Genomic DNA, 22,771 nt, shown 5'->3' with positions numbered 1-22,771 from the left:
TATGATGACACACGCCCACTCACACTATTGCACTAAACCTCATCACCAGCTCTAAAATCCTTCTCAACAGATATCAATGATGATTCCACTTCTGGCAAATAAAATACAACTTGACGTGAGGCTCGACAGAGGAACACTTAGTTTTTACAAAAGAAACGCTCTACATGAGGCTGCTCGTTTGCACGGACACGTGACGCTGGGCCCTTCTCGACAGGCCTCCACCACCGACGGCTGCGCGGACAATGCCCCCCCCCCTGGAGCGGCGAATTTTAAAAACCGTCCTCCGACCTTTGACCTTGCGGGCTCTGACACTTTAGCCGCTGAGCTCCTGCCGACGATTTTCAGAAGACCCAGCTGACGGGCACCCACTGCTGCTCCGATGCCAGTTTGTCCAGCGCCAGCCGTAGACTTCGGAAAGCCGCCTCCAGGCCATCGTTTATGATGCAGATGTCAAAGTAATGTTCGTAGGCTCTTTTGATGCGCTCGCTCTCGTCCACTGTCCTCTTTAGTTCAGAGTCCTGCAGGGAGAAAGTCAGGGGCAGGGACAGTACAGTAAGACAAGTGAAAATAAATGCAATGAGCAGGTGATTAGTAAACAGTGAAACTAGTGAGCAACTGTAGTACTGTCGTGAGTTTGCATTAAAATTAACTTTCTTTTCGGCATTCAACTTAATTCTTGTGAAGAATTTAGACAAGAATGTAATCAGTGTCTAAACCAAAAAGAAAGTAAAAAAGTAATCTCACCGTTAACTGTTTTGTGATGACTCCTGACTCTTTTGCAGTACGATTCATGGCTTTAAGAACCTCAAAGTCTGGGGCTTCAATGAAAACAACATAAGGCAGGAACTCTGACGTCCGCAGGACTTTGATGGCCTTTGTTTAAAATAATAAAAAAGGACAACAGATGAATGAGAGAGGTATAGCAACGGTGGCAATAGTAGAAACTGAGACACATTTATAAAGAAAGTGATTTGAAATTCAGCTGCTGTTCTTCATCTAACAAATTCATCAAGGTAATGTGTGTAAATAAGATTAGCGGAGTGTTTCAAGCGAGTAACGCTGATCATTAAGAGATTCCTTTTTGATAAATACTGTTGATGTGCTTAGACTAAAAACTCCTCAGAGTCAATGAGCTGTACATAATTGGTTTGAATATAGAATTTCAAATGTAAGTCATTAACAGTGGAAAACCAGTTTAGAGTAGAACGTGAAGGAAGTGAAACAGTGCAATGGAGCTTCCTCTACCTGCGGGTTGACGTCCAGGATGCAGATCTTTCCTGTGTCTATCACCTCGTGGATGGAGTTGATCTTCGTGCCATACAGGTTCCCGTCGTACTCACCGTGCTCCAAGAAACGGCCGTTTTTAATGTCACACTCCATTTCACTGCGGGTCATGAAGGAGTACATCTGGCCGTCCCTCTCGTCCACCTTTGGTTTTCTGGAAGTGACTGAGGGATAAGATAAATCCAAACACAGAGACGGGTCAGTATTTGATCACTAATTAGTTTTGATAAACTAATCAAACAACAAAGTACTAAAAGATGAACTCCTCAGGGGGAATCTAAAAAAAAAAAATTTGAATACTGTCATTTTTGCTTAGATTGTTTGAACAGAGCAAAACAGAAGCTTAAAATGCAAGGGTGCCAAAAATGGGAGAAAGATTGATGGATGTTGTATGTGGTTAAGCGTCATGATGAATGGCTGCACTCACAGGGTATGGTGGTGCCGTACCGCTGGGGATCCGACACCAGCAGCTTGTTCTTCAGACTGCGACGGCCGACCCCCTGGGCACCAATCAGAACAAGCGTCTTCCTCCTGAAAGGCGGGACCTTGGCGACCTCTTCGTAGATCCGCAACTCATGCCGATCAAATTCTGGTGAGAAACCAGGAATCAGGTAGATCAGTAATCTGCAATCACTCTGTCAAGTGGAGTTAAAGCTCAAACAAACTGGGATGTTATAGGTTTTAATACCTGCATTCTTGGTGGTCAAATACATCATCTTTTTTTTCTTCTTGCCGCCCATCCCGGCACACAGAGGACCTGAGACACACGGCAACACACACAACACAATGAAACCATCAACCTTGGTGCTCGTCTCTGCAAACAACTTCAATAAAGTCCCTGATAAAATGATTTATCATCAGCAAGGTGAAAGCTCTGCTTGGTCACAAGTGTTATAGGGAGACAACACCACTAGGTGGCAGTGTGCACTAATGTAGATGTAGAACACCTGCGACTAAGATTTGCTGTCTCTCTGTTTGGCTGATTATTTGGCTGCTCTATGTAAAAAGATTGGCATATAAAGAGCTATGGGCTCAGTTGTTCATTTTCATGATGAAATTCAACTCATCCAGCAGTAGCAGCCAAATATTGTGACTGATTTCCGAGATGATTTCTTCAATTTATGAATAAGATCTACAATTTTCCGACCTCCCCGTCCACAGGTATTCAAATGTTTTAAATAAACCGTTTTGGCAGTCGGTATAATATGTGGAACACGCGCCAGCAGACAGATGTGCCCTTCGTGGCTCCAAGGACAGTACCGACGGGCTGTCATTTTCCTCAAGTTAAGGGCACGCGGCTGGCTCTGACTCACCACCTGTTTTGTTTCTGCTGAGGACACTGGACCGAGCAGATAAATCTGAAGGAACAGAGCCTCTTTTTCACCCCACGTGTCATAAGAGATGTTTATCGGTCTGGTTTGTATTTACAGAGGTCTTATCACCTCTCCTCAATCAGGGCTGTTTGTGAATGTCAGGCCCCACAGCTTAATAAGCAGCAGATTGGATCAGGCAGCCTGAGTCACGTTGATGCTCATTACCAGTTCTCCACTGCTCGCTGGCAGAGCAGCAGACTGGTTGAGAGAGAGAGAGGTGAGAGGAGGATGAGCGGCCAGCGCCAGATGAAACGCTTGTATGATATGAAGAGGAGCAGATGTTGCCTTTGTTGCCGGTGTTTTTGTGCAGCGAGGAGTCTGTGTCGAATCTGCATAATGAGGAGTGCTTCTCCGCTCGGCTGCCGCTGAGAGGTGTACCTGTGGTAGTGAGCTCCAGATCTCTCTTCACAAAAGCTTTCCTCTTCTCCTCAAGGAGCTGACTGGGAATGAGGCCCGCGCTGCCTCCCTCTATGTGACAGGCCTGCGATGGAAACACACATGTTCACACAAACAGAGAAGAATAGTGATCAAGTTAAAAAAACAGAGAAAGCTAGAGCAACCTCTTTATACCTCGAGAAAAACGGTCGAAAGATCCTTTTAAGAGAGTGGAAATCTGTTGATTTACCTCTGATACATGTATGTTTCATTATTTTATTTGCGGGGCATACATGTGTTATTTCTACATTTGACCATTGTGGCTTTTATTGTTAACAAACCCAAATGGTAAGTAGCTGTGTGGAGAGGTTGGCTACTGACCTGCCACCAGTTGAGGTCCTCCTGGTTAAAGATCTGCAGAATGTCTCCGCTGTTGAAGCCGAGCCCCGCCTCCTTACAGGGAATCAGGTTATCGTGAGAGGGGTCGTAGTCAAAGTGACACTTGACGAAGGCCTGAAAGGATCAGAACATTGAAAAGAGGAAACATCTCAGTGAAAACATCCGTGTTAGCCTCAATCACAGAGACACTGTGTATGTGTGTGTGTCTTGTGCACTTCTGCTGCCCCTGCTGTGGTCTCTGTGACCTGTGGTGGATGGATTGGGCAAGTAAGTGCCCATCAATATGAAAGAGCCTTGCCCACTTTAAGCCTACTCCATCTGTCGCCTCACTTTCCCGACACCTCAAGGCAACGGGATTCAGCTCGTAAACCAAACTGACTCCGAACCGCCACTGACAGGACGAGAAGTCCGAGGGACAGACGGAGAGAGAGAGAGAGAGAGAAAGAGAGAGAGGGAGAGAGAGGGAGAGAGAGAGAGAGAGAGAGAGAGAGAGAGAGAGAGACAGGGGAGAGAGGGAGAAAGAGAGAGAGAGCCAAAACATGTAGCCATGGAAACCATCCCCTCCCCCTTGCACTTGATGCCTTCTCATGAACTGAACTGAGGCAAGCACACAAAAAAGCCCTTACTGTACTGTGTGTGTGTGTGTGTGTGTGTGTGTGTGTGTGTGTGTGTGTGTAGTCCATAACACATGTTGTGGAGATCTAAATCTATTTACAGGTTATGGAGACTTGATGTTAAGGTTAAGGATAGTTAAAGGTTAGGTTAAGGATAGTTTATTATTAAGGTTAGAATAAGTCTCCAGGAAATCAATACAAGTCAATGTAATGTCCTCTGAAGTCATGGCGACAAAACTGTGTTGGTACATGTCTGTGCATGTCTGAGGACACGCCGGGTGGACAGACACGCTCACACACACACAGTCACAATCACAGTCTCCATCGGCCGAAGGGAGCTGTCAGCTCAGTTTAGTCACCAAGCCGTGGCCGAGCTCCAGGCGTAAATCGCAGACCGCTGGATACATTCAGAGAGAACTTTTGGGAACAACTTTAATCAACACACAGCACCACATCCACCTACACAACTCTTAACTATGTGAGCGATGACAAATTACTCCTTCATATCTCTGACAGACAGCCTCTAAGTGTCCACAAGGAGACACTTTGATGAATGGGGCTGACACGACAGGAAAAAGGAAAACTAAATACATTTACACTCTGGTTTGAAAAAGCTATTAGTCTACAGACTTTATTGTGTGGAGAAATCTTCATATATTTTCAGACCTTTTAAATTGACTGAAATTGTTTGGGATATTACGTTTTTATATGTAGACAATGTTTTGTCTTTCTGCAAGAATGTAAAGGAACAAAGAAACACGGCTGAAAACAGGAGTTTCACAACAGACTACATTACTGTTCTCACACATTATCCCAGCTCCAGTTTTGGTAGATTACATGCTTTCATTTCATTTTCATGCATTACACTGTTTGTCTAGAGGCTGAAGCAATTCTCTCATCGCCCGAACTAATTTAAAGCCCAAACAATAACATAAACACAGCAGTGGCTTGTGGCGCTGTGAGGCTGTACTCAAACACAGCAGTGCGTTGAGCTACACTGAATGCTAATGCTAGAATCATCTTTCATATGGAAATATATCCGGTAATTGTTGAAACATTTCACTCAGAGGCACAAATTTCAAATTAGCTGGTGCTGGAGGAAAAGTCAGGGGATCATCTGAGTCAGTAGGACAAGTCCTCTGGGCATCACGGATATCTGCACCATAATTCATGGGAATCCATCTGACAGTGGCTCAGATATTTCACTATTGACAAAGTTCTGGATGTATATTGCTACAGAGGCTGCAAAGGAATTTTTATCTAGTGAAAAACAAACATTTTCAAGGCCTGTAAGTTTTAAGGTAAAACTTTTTTCAGTGCCAGTCACCGTGACCTTTGACCATGGAAATCTAATGAGTTAGGCCGACAACTTGCATACAGGCACTGGATGTCATCAATGCAGACACATAATTACGCTAATAATTGTAGCAGACAAACCGTTTCTACATTATTTCTAGTAGATTCTTCAATGGCATATTTTGGTTCGGTGTTATAAATTATTTTATCACAGCTTTTTAAATGTCCACTGTTCCTCTCCTCTTTAGGACGATCAGTCATGGAGCCTTGAGCCTGTCACTTCTGTAGATGGGTCACAATCTCGATGTGACGAGCCTCCTCTGGCTGAAGCTAGTGTTCATTAGGTGTCATACACCTACAGCCAGAACTGCAAACACACGCTCAGCTGTTGAAAACCCTGCACTAATAATTTCCTACAAATATTTGATAATGCAACGTATTGTGAACTTAATACGATCGTGTGAGGATTAATCGAATCACGGATCACACTTTTTCTCTCGTTGATATAGTCGTTTTGAGCCATTAATCACAAGCAGAAAAATACTCTGTGTTGCCAAACACTCAATGTCATCTCCAAAGTCCTGCTGGAGAATTAGATGTATGAGTGTTGGCACCGTGTACAAGGTTACAGGCTGCAGGAAGAATGCCAGCAAGGACAGAGAGCTGTGCTTATTGACTGAGGAAAATGCAGTAACCTTTCAAACTCACAATATTTACTTCAACATTGGTGTTTAAAAATGGGATTCTGATTTGAAAGAACGGAGATTCAGAACATGGTGCACACGCAGCATTTGAGCCAGACATTTAAGTATACACAATCATTGGGTCTTATTCTGCTAATCTACTGGCCGTTTTGAAAAAGAAAAGTTTGGATAACAGGTATATCTTCATTCTTCATTGCATTGAACATTCATTAAGTAAATTATATTTCGAATTTACAAGTATTTGATAAATACGTACAATAAAAATGTATGATGCAAAGAATAGATAGCATCTGTATGCATGTGTGTGTGTGTGTGTGTGTTTGTTTGTTTGTGTGTGTGTGAAACAAGTATTAAAAGAAAACACTAGGACAAAAATAAAAGAGTGACCAGCTGCACAGATGGATCTATTTTCAGATGCACCACAGGGCTAACAAACATCGATGACGTCTTCAGCGCAAAACCAAGCTTAAATACAACCTAAATCACTTTGTTCTGTTCCCCCCCCCCTCCTCTCTTTCTTCTCCTTCTTACCTCCCTCCATATTTTACCTTCTCTCTCACAGTCCATCTTTCACACGGTTAATGTGCGAGTCAAGCATCCTATCTCAGATCAACAAATCTGAGCTCAGGACATTTTCCAGAGCATTTCTACTGTAAATTGGATATTTTATTGATATTTTCTGGATGTGCTGTGTCAGAATGCAAATGTTTAAGTTAGTTGCTCCTGGCATTTTCCAAAACCCTTCCAGCCAGCCCCCAAGAAAAATGTCCAGAAATTATCCATGTGAGAGCAGGAAAATGTCTACAACTTGGAAAGATGACGAGATTCAAGAGATATTTGGTGATAAGGGGCGACGCCGATGTTGATATCAGCAGAATTTATACGTCATGTCCTGCTTCCTGCATGTTTTACACATGTTGTAACAGAGCGTGTCGGTGTGACAGATGAGAAGCACCATGTGTTGCTTTTATGCATGTATCCTCATGGCCCACCTGTCTTGGTGTGTGTGGCTCCTGGTAGCTGGGCAGGATCTTCAGCACCACGCTGCCGCTGGCCTCCTTCAGCATCTCCTGGAGCGCTTTGTGGTCGTTGCCCACCTCTTTGCCGTTCACCTCCTTGATGATGTCACCCACGTGCAGCAGACCTTGCTGGTCGATCATGCCCCCGTGGAGGATCCTGGCAATCACCAGCTCGCCGCTCTCTACTCGAAATGTCACTCCCTATGCAAACAGACACAGTTCAAATATCAGAAATTTTGAACAATTGTGCAATATCTTCAGTCTTCAACACAGAATGACATGAGTGATCAAGGTAGCGCTTTTCTCCTTTGTTAGCATTATTAGCCAACAAATTTTGACATCTTCTAATTCGCCACTGGTCCAGAGAGGCTGATGGCAATGTAGAGTGTTAGCAGCCAGTTTGTGTCCGATGAGCTGACTGTAGAGTGTTAACACATAAATCGTGAGATTTGGCTTCACCTATCAGACAATTTCCTCATATAGTGGGAGGTGGTTGCACAGTGTATGCCAAGAGCCTCAATGGCTGATCCCAGCATGTCTTCAACTTATTAGTGTAATAGCCTCTAGATGCTGTCTGCAAACATTCCCTACTGTTCCTTTAAGTATATATTTAGGACTCAATACAGATACACTTAAAGGTGAGTTTCCTTTGTTATCCAAGGCTAATTTGAACAGTCTGTGTTGTTGAATTTTGAGTCCACTTATGCTGCTTCACCTGAGATAAACAACACTTGTTGAGAGGAGTTCTGTGTCTGATAACCCTCCAGAAATATAATAAAAGACTTAACCAAGAGGCGTCATGGAGTCTGGGTTCAGAACAGAATAGAGCACCTGGTCTATGGTGTAAATTAACAACGTGTCAACCTAGTGCATCACTCCCGGTTTGAGCTACAAAACAGGATAAATCTGACTCCTTTAAACAAGCAACACAATAATCCAATCGCACTGAGTGCATGTGCTTCTTCCGATGCATAAATTAAATTTTTATTGAGGAGTAAACAATTAACAGGATGAGCTCAATAGTACTTAAATAATTACAGTGTGAAGCCCTACAGAAATACAATATACAACTATTGTTGACTTGTGTCAAACCCAGAGAAATCCTCAATTCTATACAAGGTTACGGGACATATCACTGTTTTCATGTCCACTTTACCCGATGCTTTGCCCATCTCCGCTTTAACTTCCGGGACAAATAAAAAAGGAAAGACACACTGCTCGCCAGTTAGCCAGTCTGCAGTAATCCTTCCACTATTTGTATTGGTCAATAGTAATGGATCATGCTGATTCATCGCCGTTTGCTGCGTAACGTCACTAAATCTTTAATACCTAACCTCAACCGTAAACGTGATTTGCAACTAATTGGTTTCAGGTTGTTGTTTTTTTTTGATTTTTATCTCCCACGCTGCTTCACAATGTCATCAGGAGGCATTTTGTTATTGTTTTGGATATATAGCATTAAACTGAGCAGACTTACCAGGTGTTCACCGGACACCTTTCGGATCCCCACCATCCTAACTGCGTCTGGAGGCACCGGCTGGTTGTTGAGGGCTGAGTCCATGAAGGAGCAGGGGCTGGGAGGAGGGGTCTCATAGTTCTTGGAGGCCACAGAATCGTGGGTCTCCAGGAGCGACTGTGAGCGGGACGAAAGGCCACACAGACAACACCGGTGATGATGACAGAGCTGGCAACATGCTGCCGTTCACAAATAACATGTTCTCACTCTGGTCTGTGCACGGACCATAATACAGACACTACTGTAGCTCTGAATCAATTAAACCCATACAGGCACAGCACCCATCATTAAGCGTGAACCTCAATTTGAAAAGTAAGCCAAGATTTTTTTTTCCTGGTTCCTGTTCATTAAAGCTACCGTTTGCTGCTAGATGTAAGTTCTGTCATCCCTACCCGGAAGTGGGGTTCCTTCAGGATGTCGGCCAGCTCGTCGGCTGCCTGGCTCCTCTGTGCGAGCGGCCCGAGATCCTTGAGGATGTCCTGGACCAGCTCCATGTTGTTGTCCCTCACAGCCTCCAGCTTTGGCTCCTCGAATCGCTCATGGGCCTGTTATTCAAAGAATTGAAAACAGATATTACTTAGCTCTCCCATAACAGAAGCCAGGGTTGATTGATTGTCTCTGCTTCAAAAAGTTAGATATTCTATCGGCTTTGGAAAGGAATTTATAACTTTTAGTTCCATTTGCACGTCTCCTCGGTGAACAGCACCGAGCTAAGTTACAATGCAATGTTTTCTGACTTCTGCAGATTTGTTTGATATAAAAGGTCACAGGAACCAACAACAAAAGCAGCCAGATGAAACCAAGCCACTGCTGAGGACACACAGTGTGCACTCATAAATCCGGACTGAAAGATACAAAAACCAAGAAAATAAAGCACAAACTTGAGTCAAGTCTTTGGCCCTGTAGTTTTTTTTCTCCAAGTGTGCTGTGCGAGATTAATATTTCAGGGAACATTCATTTTTCACTTTCCCTTCCTCTGCTGCCGAAGGCCGGAGGCGTCTCTGCTTATTGGACAAGGATTCCACATCTTTGGTCCAAGGTCACAGATACAAAATAATAAATTCAAACATCGGGTCGTAAAACGATTTCAACAAATAAGTTGTTTCAGAAACAACTTACCACCCCTACCTTTAAGCCAAGCCTACCAAAGCCCACAGAATTTAATTACACATCAAACATTTTTCCGAACCACATGCAGATTAGCTGATGTACAGAGTTTACAGTGGCACCAGTTGCAACGGCACACCAAGTGATGTTGAATTTGAAGCCTGACATTATCAGGCGATTCCCACAGAGGATTCGTCTGGTGGGACTACAAACTAATCTGGCAGCCATGATGTTTGTTTGCTGAGGAGGAGAGGAAGAATCCCTGCTGAGAGACAGGATATTGTACACACACACACACACACACACACACACACACACACACACACACACACACACACACACACACACACACACACACACACACACACACACACACACACACACACACACACACACACACACACACACACACACACACACACACACACACACACACACACACACACACAACTAGAATGGCAAATTCCTGCATGTAAACACTTCCACACTTAAATTACACACACATCGACACATAAACACATGCATAGCATAGATACTAGCACAGACAAAGCTTTTTGCACATGGATTAAAAACACACACACACACACACTTACACACAAACAAACACACACAGTTCATGGTGCAGCAGCAGTTTGCTCATTTGGTGGTTCTGGCAGAAGTCTTTGTAACCCAAGGGAGCGATCTGTCAGCCACAGTTACTTTGGACAACCTGCCAGCACAGACCCTTCGCTATTTGATTACACTGCTTAGAAAACCATGGACACGACATACAACATTTCTAAGGAATGTGTCTATTTTAAATGTGTTGGTTACATAAAATTTGAGTAGTTTGAGGCTGTTGACGATATGCAGTCTATCATTGATAGCAATAATTCAACAATTATTCTGCCAAGTGCAAGATAATCTTTCTAAATTTCTATCTATTGTAATTACAAGACACTTTCGCTAATTTCCGTTATAAAGGCTAATGAGCACTACTGTTCTCGAGGCAAAAAGCGAAGGCTGTGTTGTAATTGTGCTTTATTTCTCTATGAGATATTGCTGCTCGAGTTTTCTGTTTTAGTCTTCTAGACCTTCAAAATCTTCTCTTTCACATTGTGTAAAAAAAATACCATATAATCTCACTAATGTATATTTGATCAATTAAAAACAATTAAGCTTATTGTGGCTTGCTCAAATTTTTTTGGGGTCAGATGTTTGACAATAGCCTCTCTACTCCTTTCATTTTATGGTAGCGAAGCCAAAGCATCTTGATCCCCACCCAGTGGCTGGCTGCAGTGTAGATTATGAATCCTGGCACGTCAAATACATTTTTCCCAAAGATAGTTTCTGTTGTGGCACAGATGCGTGTTCAGGTGCTCTCTTTTCTGGTAAGGTGGGTTTTGTTATTTGATAAAAATGGGGTGAAACATCATGATTGACAGCAGATTGATCAAGTGTTTGTGTCAGTAGGATCTCGGTGCCACGTCTACATCTCCCAATCGATAAACTAGACAGACTCTCTAAATGTGCAAGTTGGCAGCATTTGTATTTGTGATATATCATTTCTGGTTAGTGGGACTTCATTTATAGTCTGTTCTCTGCTGTTTCTTTTCCTTTTTTTTTGCCTCCGATTTTGTGTGACTCTGCATTTTAACTTGACTCGTCAGCCAGCTCGCAGCACATTTTGTCTTTTTAACGTCTGACTGGCCAAGAGTCACTTGATTCATGCCTCTTAACTTCCAGTCATCCATGGTTTCCCCTGGATAGCTGAACACAATCCCCAAATGGGCTACTGGACTGATTTTAGGCTGGAGTGGGCACTGTCATGCTGTCTGCCTGAGACACACTCCGTCCTCAGTCCCTAGTTCCTCCTCTCTTGAGTCCAGAGCCTGTAAGGTGTTGCTTAAATACCAGAATTTGCTGCTTGAATAGTGACCTCCTCTCTGGCACCTTGCCCCCCAAGTGTCAGTTCCTGAGTTGCAGGATATGGAAAAATGCATCAGCAGGTCTTGCATCATTCGTCCTTCTTCACCCACAAGCAGGAACAGGCTTTTTTATTGACAAGAAGGATAAGACCCTTTGTCTCTGCATCTATTATCAAGGACTTCAGAAAGTGAAATGCAGGTTCAAACTTCCATGCATCTCTTTGACCTTGCTCCAAGGTGCCACTGTTTCCAATATACTGGACTTCATCATGCTAATCAATTGGTCGGTATTTAGGGAGGCCTCAACTTCCATGATATTCTTGTCTCACAAGCTGTTTTGTATAAAACCCGAATTGATTGTTTTGGACCAAATGATGTTACTTTACAAAAGACCTATTCTTATTTATAGTCTGAATGTAAAATGTGATGCTTGGAAGCTGGACTCAAAAGCACAGGGAACACAACTAAAAGCAGTGTCAGGTCACTTAACTTTCCTAAAAGCCTCAATAGTCGTCATTGCTCAATGAGATACAGAGCTAATCACTGAGCCACAGTCATAACAGATATTAATAAAACACTGCGGCGGCTCTTTTGCATGAGAACGCCTGTTCTCAATATCTGCACATTGTGAGACTAATCATCATTCAGAGTCATTACAGAAATGTGGGTTTGTAGAAGCGAGTGTGGTGCAATTAGCACAACATACTGAAGTCACCATATCCACACATGCATGCGTGTTCCCTTACTCTGCCCTTGTGTTAGCGTGTCTTTTCCTCTCTCAGCACATGTAGTGTCTAAAGATCCACGAGAAGCTATCGTCTTGCAAATCCTTTTTCACATTCTTCAGCGGAGCCTCTTCACTCACAGCTTGCATCAGCACATTCAATATTTATGAGAATGCTCATCAATACACCGGTAGCACCTGCCTCAGACATTCAGAATAAAAACAAACACCAGTGTCATGCTCTGGCACACATGTACACTCGCATACTGTATTTCCCCAAACAAAAAGAAAGGATGGCAGTCAGTTAAAGGAAAGCTCTACAAACACAAGCCGGGGAAAACAATGGGGGGGGGGATTAAATTAATTGATGTGCCAACAGTTTTGCATAATGTACATGTTATATTCTATTAATATAATAAATCCAACAATATAGTCGTGCTATTTTCACACTTTGATGTCGTGGATTAGTCATCTAAGTATTTTTATAATATTTCAGTCGCTACGTGTGTAGCTTTGTTGTACTTTATTCTCCACTGACTGTTGTTCCCCATGCCTGAAAATGTTTCACCTTTAAAATGCTGGTTTTTATATGAAATACAGGAACTTTAACAATTGAAAATGGTAGCAGACAAAACAAGCTTCCTACTACACTATGACCAATTGTGCTTATTAAAAAGAGGAAATAAATAAAGACCTGCCTCTAACCCAAGTAAAAGCCTTCGGCAGTTGAGGAAAATAAAAAGCCCTCGGCCACTATTAAAGGGAAATACAATATGAAGTTTTCTGCAGAGGAAAGATCCATCAGTACTGTGTGGAAAAGAAACTATAAAACAAAGAAAGCAATAGAAGGCCAGAGAGAGAGAGAGAGAAAATGCGAATTGAAAGGAGCTCAACAGCTTGTGTTTTCAGCAATATGGGAGGTTTTTGATGCAGCACTCCCTTACTGTTCCCTGTGGATAGTCCATCTCCAAATGTCCTGAACACAACAGCCTTTGAATTACTGAACGACCCTGCACGGCTATTTACCTCCGGCCCTGTCTGAGTGTGAGAAGAGGCTCACACATCGATGCATCTTCCTGGACACGAGGAACCTCTTGGCCACAAGCAGCTTCCACCTCAGTGAAACTCAAGTAACAGCAAGTGTGCAATCTTGAAAAGATGAATGTGGTTATCCATACTAATGCTATGTCAACATAAATGAAAAGAATGACTTTACGTGTATAATCTGCATCTTTTGTTTTTCCTCGCAGTCTTTTGCAATGCACTGCAGAGTATTTTTCTTTCTCTTTCCTGTTTTGAAAATCATTTTTTTAAAAGGCTTGTGAAACTATTCTTGGCGAGAAGTGAAGGGAGAAAGACTTTGACAGGAGAGAAGTGGGATGAAACTCTACACAAATATGTAGAACTAGCTTGGATCACTTTCATACAAGGGACTTTACACCAGGAGAAGTGTTAAATTAGATTCAAACATCTGCTTCTAGGCAGATAATGTACTTCTGAAGTGGTTCTGGGAATCTGTAGGAGTCTAATAAAGTCTTCAGTGTAACTAAGAGACATGCACTGTCTGAGTGCCGAGGATTTGGTTTAAGGTTATTCAGCAATACCACAAGTAATTTGATAAACAGATAACTATTGTCTACATTCATTTGAATACTTAAAACTTAAAATAGTTTCAGGCCAAAGTCCAGACACAAGCCTAACTGAGACTTTCTGTTGAGAGAAGAAACTAACTGAGTGTAACTGACTTAAATCAGCTCTACGAAAAATATTTCCTGATTTATAGCTGCTGGTTTCACATATTTCTGTTTAAAAGATGCCAGAGTTTTCTTGGATAAAGTTATAATGTCCTTGGAATTGCTTCACTCATTAGCTTCCACACAGAAATTGCATTGAGCCAAAGTATGGCCGACTTTCCAAGAGAATTCTGTAAAACTGCAACATGGATTTATAAATTGATCATGTTCATTCTTACACATATACAAGCAAATAAAAAATACACATATATATATATAATCCACATTGGTATCTACACTGGAAATCATCCTTCAGTCTAATGGAAGTGGTTTTGGTGGCACAGAGAGTGAATGACAAATTCCTGCATCAGAAGGGTATGTGACTACTATGACAGTCTGACTGTCTGAGTGGAGGGCCACACCTTTATGAGCGATAGAGCGCACTGCAAATGGTGCCGCAGATAGTGCTGCACACAGCTATAACATGCAGCAACGGCGCGGAACATCAAGCTCGAGATCTCTTCTGTTATTATGAGAAGTGTAAGCATTGTTTTTTATTCAGCGTGAAACTGTGGCAGAACAAATTGGAATATGGTGGGCTGCCACAGTCGAGATAATTAATGGGGAACACTGTCAGTTGTCTCTCTCCTAATAATAGGCATGAGTATATATTAGTATAATGTACTTGTCAGCTTGACAATCTCATGGAGGAAAACTGTGAAGCCAACTGACTGCTGTTTCAACCTTTTGCTCATTGCCTTGTTAAAATGACTGACGGGTGGGAATGTTCAGAGTCCAATAAAAACAAAGATGCTTTTTGCTGTATTGTCTCACTTAATATTGTTATATGCCAAACACATGCTGGAAAGACATTTCTCAGAATGTTTGCTTCAGGATGACAACCACATTATAACGACATTCAATAGACTATTCAATAAACAAATCCGTGCCCTCATAGAAACTCTGTGATTCAGTTGCACGAGCCAGGTGCAGTGTCTATTATCTGGCTTTAAGTTTGTCCAGCATTGTCAATAACATTAGCAGCTCTCTGAAGATTCGCCTCTATACATTTGTGTTGTCGTTTTATGTACGTCTCTACGGCATGATACAGAGAGATAATAAGAAGAACAACCAGATGGCTCTTTGATTTTCATTTCCAATTAATGGGAAAACAATGAAGTACGGCCATTTAAATGCTAATGTATTGCAATTGATGAATTAAATCTGTTTTTTTGGGGGGTATAAATATTGCAAGCAGAAAGTTTGGTGGTGAATTTTAAGTTTCTGTTTTTGGAGCAATTGTTTTAATAAAGCTTCTCATCATGCATGAAAATATTATCATATTATGATCTGTTCTGCATCACGTATCACTGTTGAACAAATGCTATTGTTTAGGCATGAATGGAAAAGACTGCATTGCCTATTTTAAAATTCAAAAGTGTATCATGCATGCAACAAATAAACATAACTTTGCAGTGGTTATATCAACTGGCATCCAAATTAATATAACTAGCCTGTGTTGTTGCAATCTAATTGTAATTTATATAAAAACAGTTATTTGTCATTGACTGGTCCATTACAAACTTTTTTCTGCACAGCACACACACACACACACCCCTACATTTTACAGTGCATTAGATAAAGTTGTTCTTACCACAGGGCTCTCCATAATGCCTTTGAGGAAGATGAGGTCCAGGTCGTTGGCGGTTGTAGAGCTTGTGCTGTCACTCAGTGTGTCCAGGGCCTGATGCATGGCTACACACACAGAGAGAGAAAGAACAGTTTATTTCACTTCACTCCCTGTTCGACAGAGACCCATGGGAAACTAAATAGATCACCTCAAAGAAAGCACACTGACTGTACACTACATAGCTGAAAGAAAAGAGAGGGAGAGGGAACGGGAGCTGCCTCGCACTTTTTCCCAGGCAATTCAACCTCTGTCACTCGCCCTCCTCTCAAGTCTGACAGAAGCGACAGAATCTTTCTCCCACAACTTCCTCTCTCTCCCCCCCTCCTACACACAGGTTCATAAACAAACACATTCCATCTGAAACCACGATAAAGTCTCTGAAGTTGCAGAGAAAATAAACATTTTTACCATTTTTCAGATTGGATGCCGGCACTAAAGTGCACTTGGCAGACTGGCTGGGAATAAATGTGAATATGGCAAAGGCAATGATGCAGTTTATCTTTCCCTGTTTTGCTGATTCATGGAGGGGAATCGGTGATAAGCCCATAAAAGAAATTCATGCACACACACACATCCGTATCTCAAAAGATGTAAAATCAAACTGCTACACCACATGAAATGACCAATCAATCAGCGGATGCAAGGTGATGTCAACAACTCAATGGAGGTTGAGAAATGTTGAGTCTAGCTTTAAAGCCGACTTATTATATGATAAATTAAGATGCAGAACACACCGATATCTCCTGCCAGCAGCATTAATTACAGCAGATGGGACCGTCATAGGAGTGAGCATTTCTATTCACAGGACACAACACCAAAGCTTTTATTTCCAAAGCTAAATTACCCACTTTCTTTATCCTGGCAGACCATCCACCACATTCATATAAGACACAAGACACTGAATAATGATGCATTTCAATAATAGAGCAATGGCACAAAAGCCTAAAATGACCACGACCGTGCTAGTAGTTCTGTGAGGCCATTAGTGACAGTGGTGTGTTAAAGTAAATGTAATCACTACCAGGACAATATGCTCATGCTAATGATAACATGCTGATGTTTACATGTTTACCATGTTACTCATCTAACAGATGGGAAACTTTTAGATTTCCAGCTACACTGAACAAAGTACTGGTATAGCCTCATTATAAAATTGATGTGATGATGGCGCTAATATATTTCGAGAAGTACCGAACTATATTTGGTATCGAAGTGTTTCTACATCTACAATAACTGCACAACCATGAAAACAAGACACATGTCTTCCACTCCGGAAAAAGATCAAAAGACAGAGAGATATGAAGGCAAGACGGCCAGAGGAAGACGACCTCGGTGATTACACAGTCCATCTGCCCCCTCTCTGAATAATTTGATAAGTAAATTAAATTAATAATTACACAATTCCGCTGTGGAGTCTTTTTTTCCCTTTTACACCAGCTCTGCTCTGTCAGAAGAGTTACCAGATGTGTGCCTGGCAGATGACAGAGGACCGGCCGGCTCGACTTACAGGTCCTGCATAATTCTGTGTAATCATCACACCTCCACGTAGTGTTGCTGCCATGTTGACCCTTAAGCTGATGTCAGCTCATCTCTACTTTTCAGGGATACTTGAACTTTTCCCCTGAATGTCCACACTCTATCAATATATTGACATTTCACTGATCATTTTCTCTTTTCAAAGGGATAAAGAGACGGTGTGAAAAAGAACTGCAGAATAATTCCCATTTTTCCAGCGCCAAGTACGCCAAGGGTCGTTCTATTATTGATAGGGATTATTAAAAATCCAACTTGTCCTCTTTCTTTCTTGGGTCTTGCTGACTTTCTTCTCTCTACATGTATAGATAAATAGGCTTCCTCCCCTCATTTTCCCTGGCGTGTATCAAAGCAAAGACAACAGGGCTGTGCAGGTCAAAAGTTCACACAGGAAGAGGTCCGGACGTCAGGCTAAGATACCATCTTTATTCCTTCCTCGTCAAACTGCAACTTTCTCTTGAAAATAACGTCCTCTTTAGAATTCAGGTGGAGTATCTCATCTTGTACACTGCCACTGTCAAAGCCAGCTTCCCCTGCATAAGCCTGCATAAACTTCCAATAAAACTGCACAGCCAGAACCGAACAGCTTCTTTTATCACCAACAGTATTTATCCTTCTGCTGCTCGTGTCTCATATAGGCGAGAAAGTCACATGTATATATTTGGGGAGCGGTGAGAACTCAGGTGGAAGTCATTTTTCGCTTCAGTGAACGTAAACTCCCCACATTAGACCCTGTAACTTGATACCATGCGAGAACTCCATTAAGCAGGTGACGGCTTAAGAGCACAAAAGGGACTCAGGTGTGTAGATGGAGGAGCAGCTACAGTACATGTCCGTCGATGAACGCCTCAGAGCTCACACTTCTTGGGAAAGGCTGCGAAACCTAAAGCCCTTTCCCTACTTAAACGAATCTTGTTTTTACAGCATTTTTCTTCGTCTGTGTGTCAGCTGGATTTACAGAGACAGGGGCGTCCCACTGGAGCAAAGAGATAATCATGACAAAAATCTTAAGTTCCCAAGAGGGTAGGAGATCTACTTTGCCAGCACTGTGTCATTCCGCTGACATCTGCAGTAATAACACAACAGTGGTGGCCCTCTGTATCAACTCCCGACAAATAATCCCAGAAAAACTGTGTATTTTACCGCGGTGCAAACAGCGGACGTGTAATCAAAGGAAACCAAATTAAAAGGTGCTTTAGTCAGTTAAAGTCTCATCTAAGTGCCAATTCACCTCCAACGAGAGTTACAATTAAACTCAATGCCCTGGGCAGTCATTGTTTGTGCTTACAGAACAGCGGGGGGTGGGGGGAGACAACAACCTCTTAGCCGGTGCTTATTGAAGGTTGTCTGTTGCTATGGAGCGGCAGTTGGGGAGAGGGGGGAGCTGAGGGAGGGTGGAAAATGGAGGGAGAGATGTGGGAGATACAGTTGTGTTGGCCTCTCTCCACGCTGAAGCCCCATGGGGTCTTACGCACAGAGGAGCGCAGAGTGCAGCTGACAACACTTCCAGTCTCTGGCTATCAAAACAGTCTGACCTGCAGATATTTACTGACATAAACGTCACATCTTAAAATACAGATGCATGCAAAGAGGCACCTTGAACGGGGCACTCAGTAGATTAAATATCTCTGCCAAGGCCCAACTATCTCTTTATGAAAGCCCATTTAAATTCACCAGCTCCAGACTTTTATTGGGATCTGCACCAAATTGTACAAACTCATTAAGATCAGTCCCCTAAATATAACATTTTTTAAGATTTGTGAATTATACTCTGAGAAATCAACGCCCTACATCGCAATCAGCTGACAATGACAAACAATTAGGTCTAAACTTTAGTATCTGATCTATTACATCCACCAAAAAGGTTATGCTGCATTACTGTTTGTCTGTTTGTGTTTTAGCAAAGACCATGCAAAAACCATTGAACTGATTTTATTGAAGATGGTGGAAGGGTGCTGGGGTATGGTACAAAGAAGAATTCTCTAAATAAAAAAACTATTCTTAAACATTGCAAGATAGAGGCATTTATCAACATGGTCAGTTTTCCTGGGGAATAATGCATGAATTGTGAAGAATAATCAGGAATATTTAACCGATATCTATGAATGTGCTTAATTTGGTGCAGCTTGAATTTGAAATGGCAGAGGTATTTGATCTACTGGGTACCATTGGTTTGTCTGTTTATGCAGGATTATGCAAGAACTACTCAACCCATATTTCCATGAAAGGAAGAACCCATTACATGTTGGCGCCGATCAAGATAAACAGGCGGATACAGGATTTTTCTTTAACTTCCTTTAACTTTGGGAGAGAGATCATCAGCCTTGGCGGAGGTATGCACTTTCCTAACGCCCTTCCTGTGTTATCCTGGTTCTCCTACAAATAGTTAAATGTGAAAAATGGACTTCAAATTCTCTGTATAGCAAAAACTAAACTTTGAAAGAACACTTAAAGTCAGCCTCAGCCAAAACCTGGAGGTGATTAATATTGGCTCTTTTACTGGATAAGCCCACTGCTATGCTATGCTATGCTTTTCAGTGTGCAGACTGATTATGCATTCATAACAGCAACATTATTCCGCGAAAACACAAACGGATATCTGAGCAGTCCTGTTCTCAATCGTATTTTCATTCTGTCCTGGGAGTTACTGCAGCTTTATTCCCTATCGTTCAGTTAAAAGGACAGAAAAGCAACATGTTGACGAGGACAGTGAGACGCTTCCAAATTACCAAAGTCACCCCTGTATAATAAAACATTCATGGGCCTCCACAGACATTATTAAATGCTTTAAGGTTTCTCTAAGATTTGATTCTGCTCCCCAGCAGATATAATTACTATCAATCCCTCAGGTAGAGAAAGATGAATGTCTAAGATAGTGGGGGTGAAGTATATTGGATTGGAGTATATCCCATAGAGCTGTGCACCAGCCCTGATTAATCATTTACGACTGAAGTACATAATAACTTTGGTTTTTTACTATTGGATTCTTGACTCTTTCCATGTTAATGTCGTTGCAGAGTATTTTCTTCTCAGACGACAACTGTCACAGCTAAAATGTGAATTCTTCTCAGAATACTGAAGTCAACGTCCCCATGGTGGAGCGTCACTGAAAACAAACAACATGACAAGTTAAAGGAATGTTGTGTGAAGCCTGTGTGGGCATATCTATTGTGTAATGTACTTTGTTGGTAAATCTGCCGGTGTGTGTTTGTGCGTGTGTAGCTTGAACATGCTTATCTTCCAAACAACAGCTTTCCTCATCTGGTTAGGATACACTTAATAACTGCATTTTATTTTATAGATATAGTTGAGCAATCACTTTTCCGGATATTATTTTAAAGTAAATAAGGATCATACATTATCCTTTTTCATTTTTAACAGAACAAATTCTATTCTATTATGCTGTTATCTACTACAGCAGTGTGCTTGACTGTCCCACGAAAGGCCTCATTACTGGGGGGGACTTGTTGCGCTCGTCCAATCAGCAAGATGAACCCTCATCTAAAAGCCCCCTTTTAAGACACCCCATCGCCATGGTGATACTCGCTGGTATGGGTGTGAGCTGGATCGTCTTATTAGCTGGCTGAAGGTCACTGCTGGAGACAACACTTGTGATATTCGTGACATTCTGCAAATGGACAGCTGCTCCCATTACACCTCACACCAACGGCCGCAGAGCGCCACAGGCGAGCGCCCCTTTTCAAGCGATCAAGTTTAAATCAGGGAAATTAAAACAGAATGAGTAACATCGACTGAACTTGCTGTGAGGAGGCAAACATTTTGACTTTGAGTGTATATTTGTTTTCCACGCACCAGTTAATGAAAGAGCAAACAGAGATCGCCAGGGTGCGATACGGATGAAGTAATTGCCAGTGTGACAGTATTATCGAACACCCTCAGCCAGAACAGAATTAAATTGTCCCATTCTATTGAAACCCAGTGATTATCTTTGACGCCGTAATCCTACCCATACACTGTTCGGAATGATCCATCATCTGTGTTTGAACACCACTACATTAGTCCGGTCGACACACACAATAATTCTCTGATCGCATGGGACTTCAGTGGGTGTATGTGTGTGTGTGTATATAAAGAGATGATGGGGGGGGGGGTGAAAACGAGGCAGCCTGACAATTATTTGAAGGTTGCGAGTCTGACACTTCCAAGCTCACGATCTCTGATCGGAACACTGTTGCATATGAATCACCCCCCTACTTACTGACCATGAATGTATAATGCACTGGAGGTCTTGCTTTATCCTTCCTTCTCTCTCTCTCTCTTGCACACACACACGCTCTGAGCTGATAGACGGGATGCAAATGCTTTGACGGAAAATGTGATTCATTATGGCTGTCACTGCTGTGTTGTCTGGCTACATTACAGAGCAGAGGATCTCTTGCAAGGCAGCACACTGTCTGACATGCACTACACTGGGAAATTATGTAACGTCTGGGTGAAACTTGACGAATTAAACATGACACTGTAAAAAAGTTGCTTTGGTTCTTTTTATCAAGAGTCCAAAAGTAATTTTACGTGTGTGTGTGTTTTTTCTACTTACACATGACACCAATGGGTCAAAGCACTCATGTAAAATGATGCAAGTAAATAAAAGTACATAAATAGATATAGACACACACTCAGAACATAATACTGGGGGGTATGCTTCTCTATGCAATATTAATGAACCCCCATCAATTATGAACTGAATGTATGGTGCTTCCTGCTCCATTCTATGTGCATTGTCATTCAATTAAAAATACTACTTCCTCTTACGGAGGCTCTTGCTCTTTAAATAACTTATTATGTTTGCTTTATTTGCTCAGCTCAAGCTCCAATCTGTCTTTTTATCACTCTATATTTCTCATTGTGAATTAAATGAAAAGAAAATGTGGCATGTTTTCATCCTTTAGTGAATATTTATAAAACACCCTGCTGTCTTTTCTTTTGACGGCTCCCTTCCCGCCTTTGTATTCTGCTGTCTCAGATTCCTGTGCATCACATGCTGCCCTGGGTCCTAATCTGTCTCTGCCCATCTTCATCACACTCTGGAGGTTTCAACCAGCACTTCAGGAGCAGGTGCAATGCGAATATAAAACAACAGCTCAGTGGCCAACATGTGCACAAGCATAGTCGCCTGTTAAGTTGTATTTTAACTGATTCAACATCTAATTTAAGCTTCTGCCCAGTGCATCCTCCTTAGCCTGTAAGAAAACACATATCCAGAGAACTTGTTTGTTTGTGTATCCATCCTGCATCCCTCTCACGCCCAGCAGGCAGGGACGTGTGTTCTTACCTTCTCCATCCAGCTTGATTCCCAGGCCCTCCAGGGAGTTGGCCGAGTCCCCTTCCTCCAGGGAGAGCCTTCCAAACAGGCTGCCAGCCATGGTGAACAACACCTCACTACAGTGCTCACAGCAACACACCCAGTACAGTATATGAGGCAGACTGAGAGATCTCCCTCTCTCTCTCCCTCCTAGTCTCTCTCTCTCCCTCTATC

At 42.2% G+C, this 22,771-nt stretch overlaps 1 protein-coding gene across 2 annotated transcripts; it reads right to left on the bottom strand.

Moving 5' to 3' along the window:
* Positions 1 to 341: 341 nt before the first annotated feature.
* On the bottom strand, positions 342 to 22,658 carry mpp2b (MAGUK p55 scaffold protein 2b). 2 transcript variants are annotated; one of them, XM_061095180.1, is made up of 12 exons: positions 22,568 to 22,658; positions 15,706 to 15,806; positions 8,973 to 9,125; positions 8,542 to 8,697; positions 7,038 to 7,265; positions 3,414 to 3,545; positions 3,036 to 3,138; positions 1,973 to 2,041; positions 1,712 to 1,873; positions 1,246 to 1,448; positions 745 to 873; positions 342 to 518 (listed from the first exon to the last, which is right to left on the bottom strand). In XM_061095180.1, exons 1-12 carry the CDS (start codon positions 22,656 to 22,658, stop codon positions 342 to 344), a joined length of 1,704 nt encoding a protein of 567 aa, XP_060951163.1. The 2 variants fall into 2 exon arrangements, with proteins under 2 accessions (XP_060951163.1, XP_060951164.1); XM_061095181.1 differs by lacking the exon at positions 22,568 to 22,658 and having other exon boundaries at positions 8,973 to 9,127; positions 15,687 to 15,804.
* Positions 22,659 to 22,771: the final 113 nt, after the last annotated feature.

Source organism: Limanda limanda, chromosome 21 (genome assembly GCF_963576545.1).
Source record: "Limanda limanda chromosome 21, fLimLim1.1, whole genome shotgun sequence".
NCBI lineage: Eukaryota > Metazoa > Chordata > Actinopteri > Pleuronectiformes > Pleuronectidae > Limanda > Limanda limanda.
Note: the sequence above shows the minus strand (reverse complement) of the source record. Positions and strands in the feature narration are given on the sequence as shown.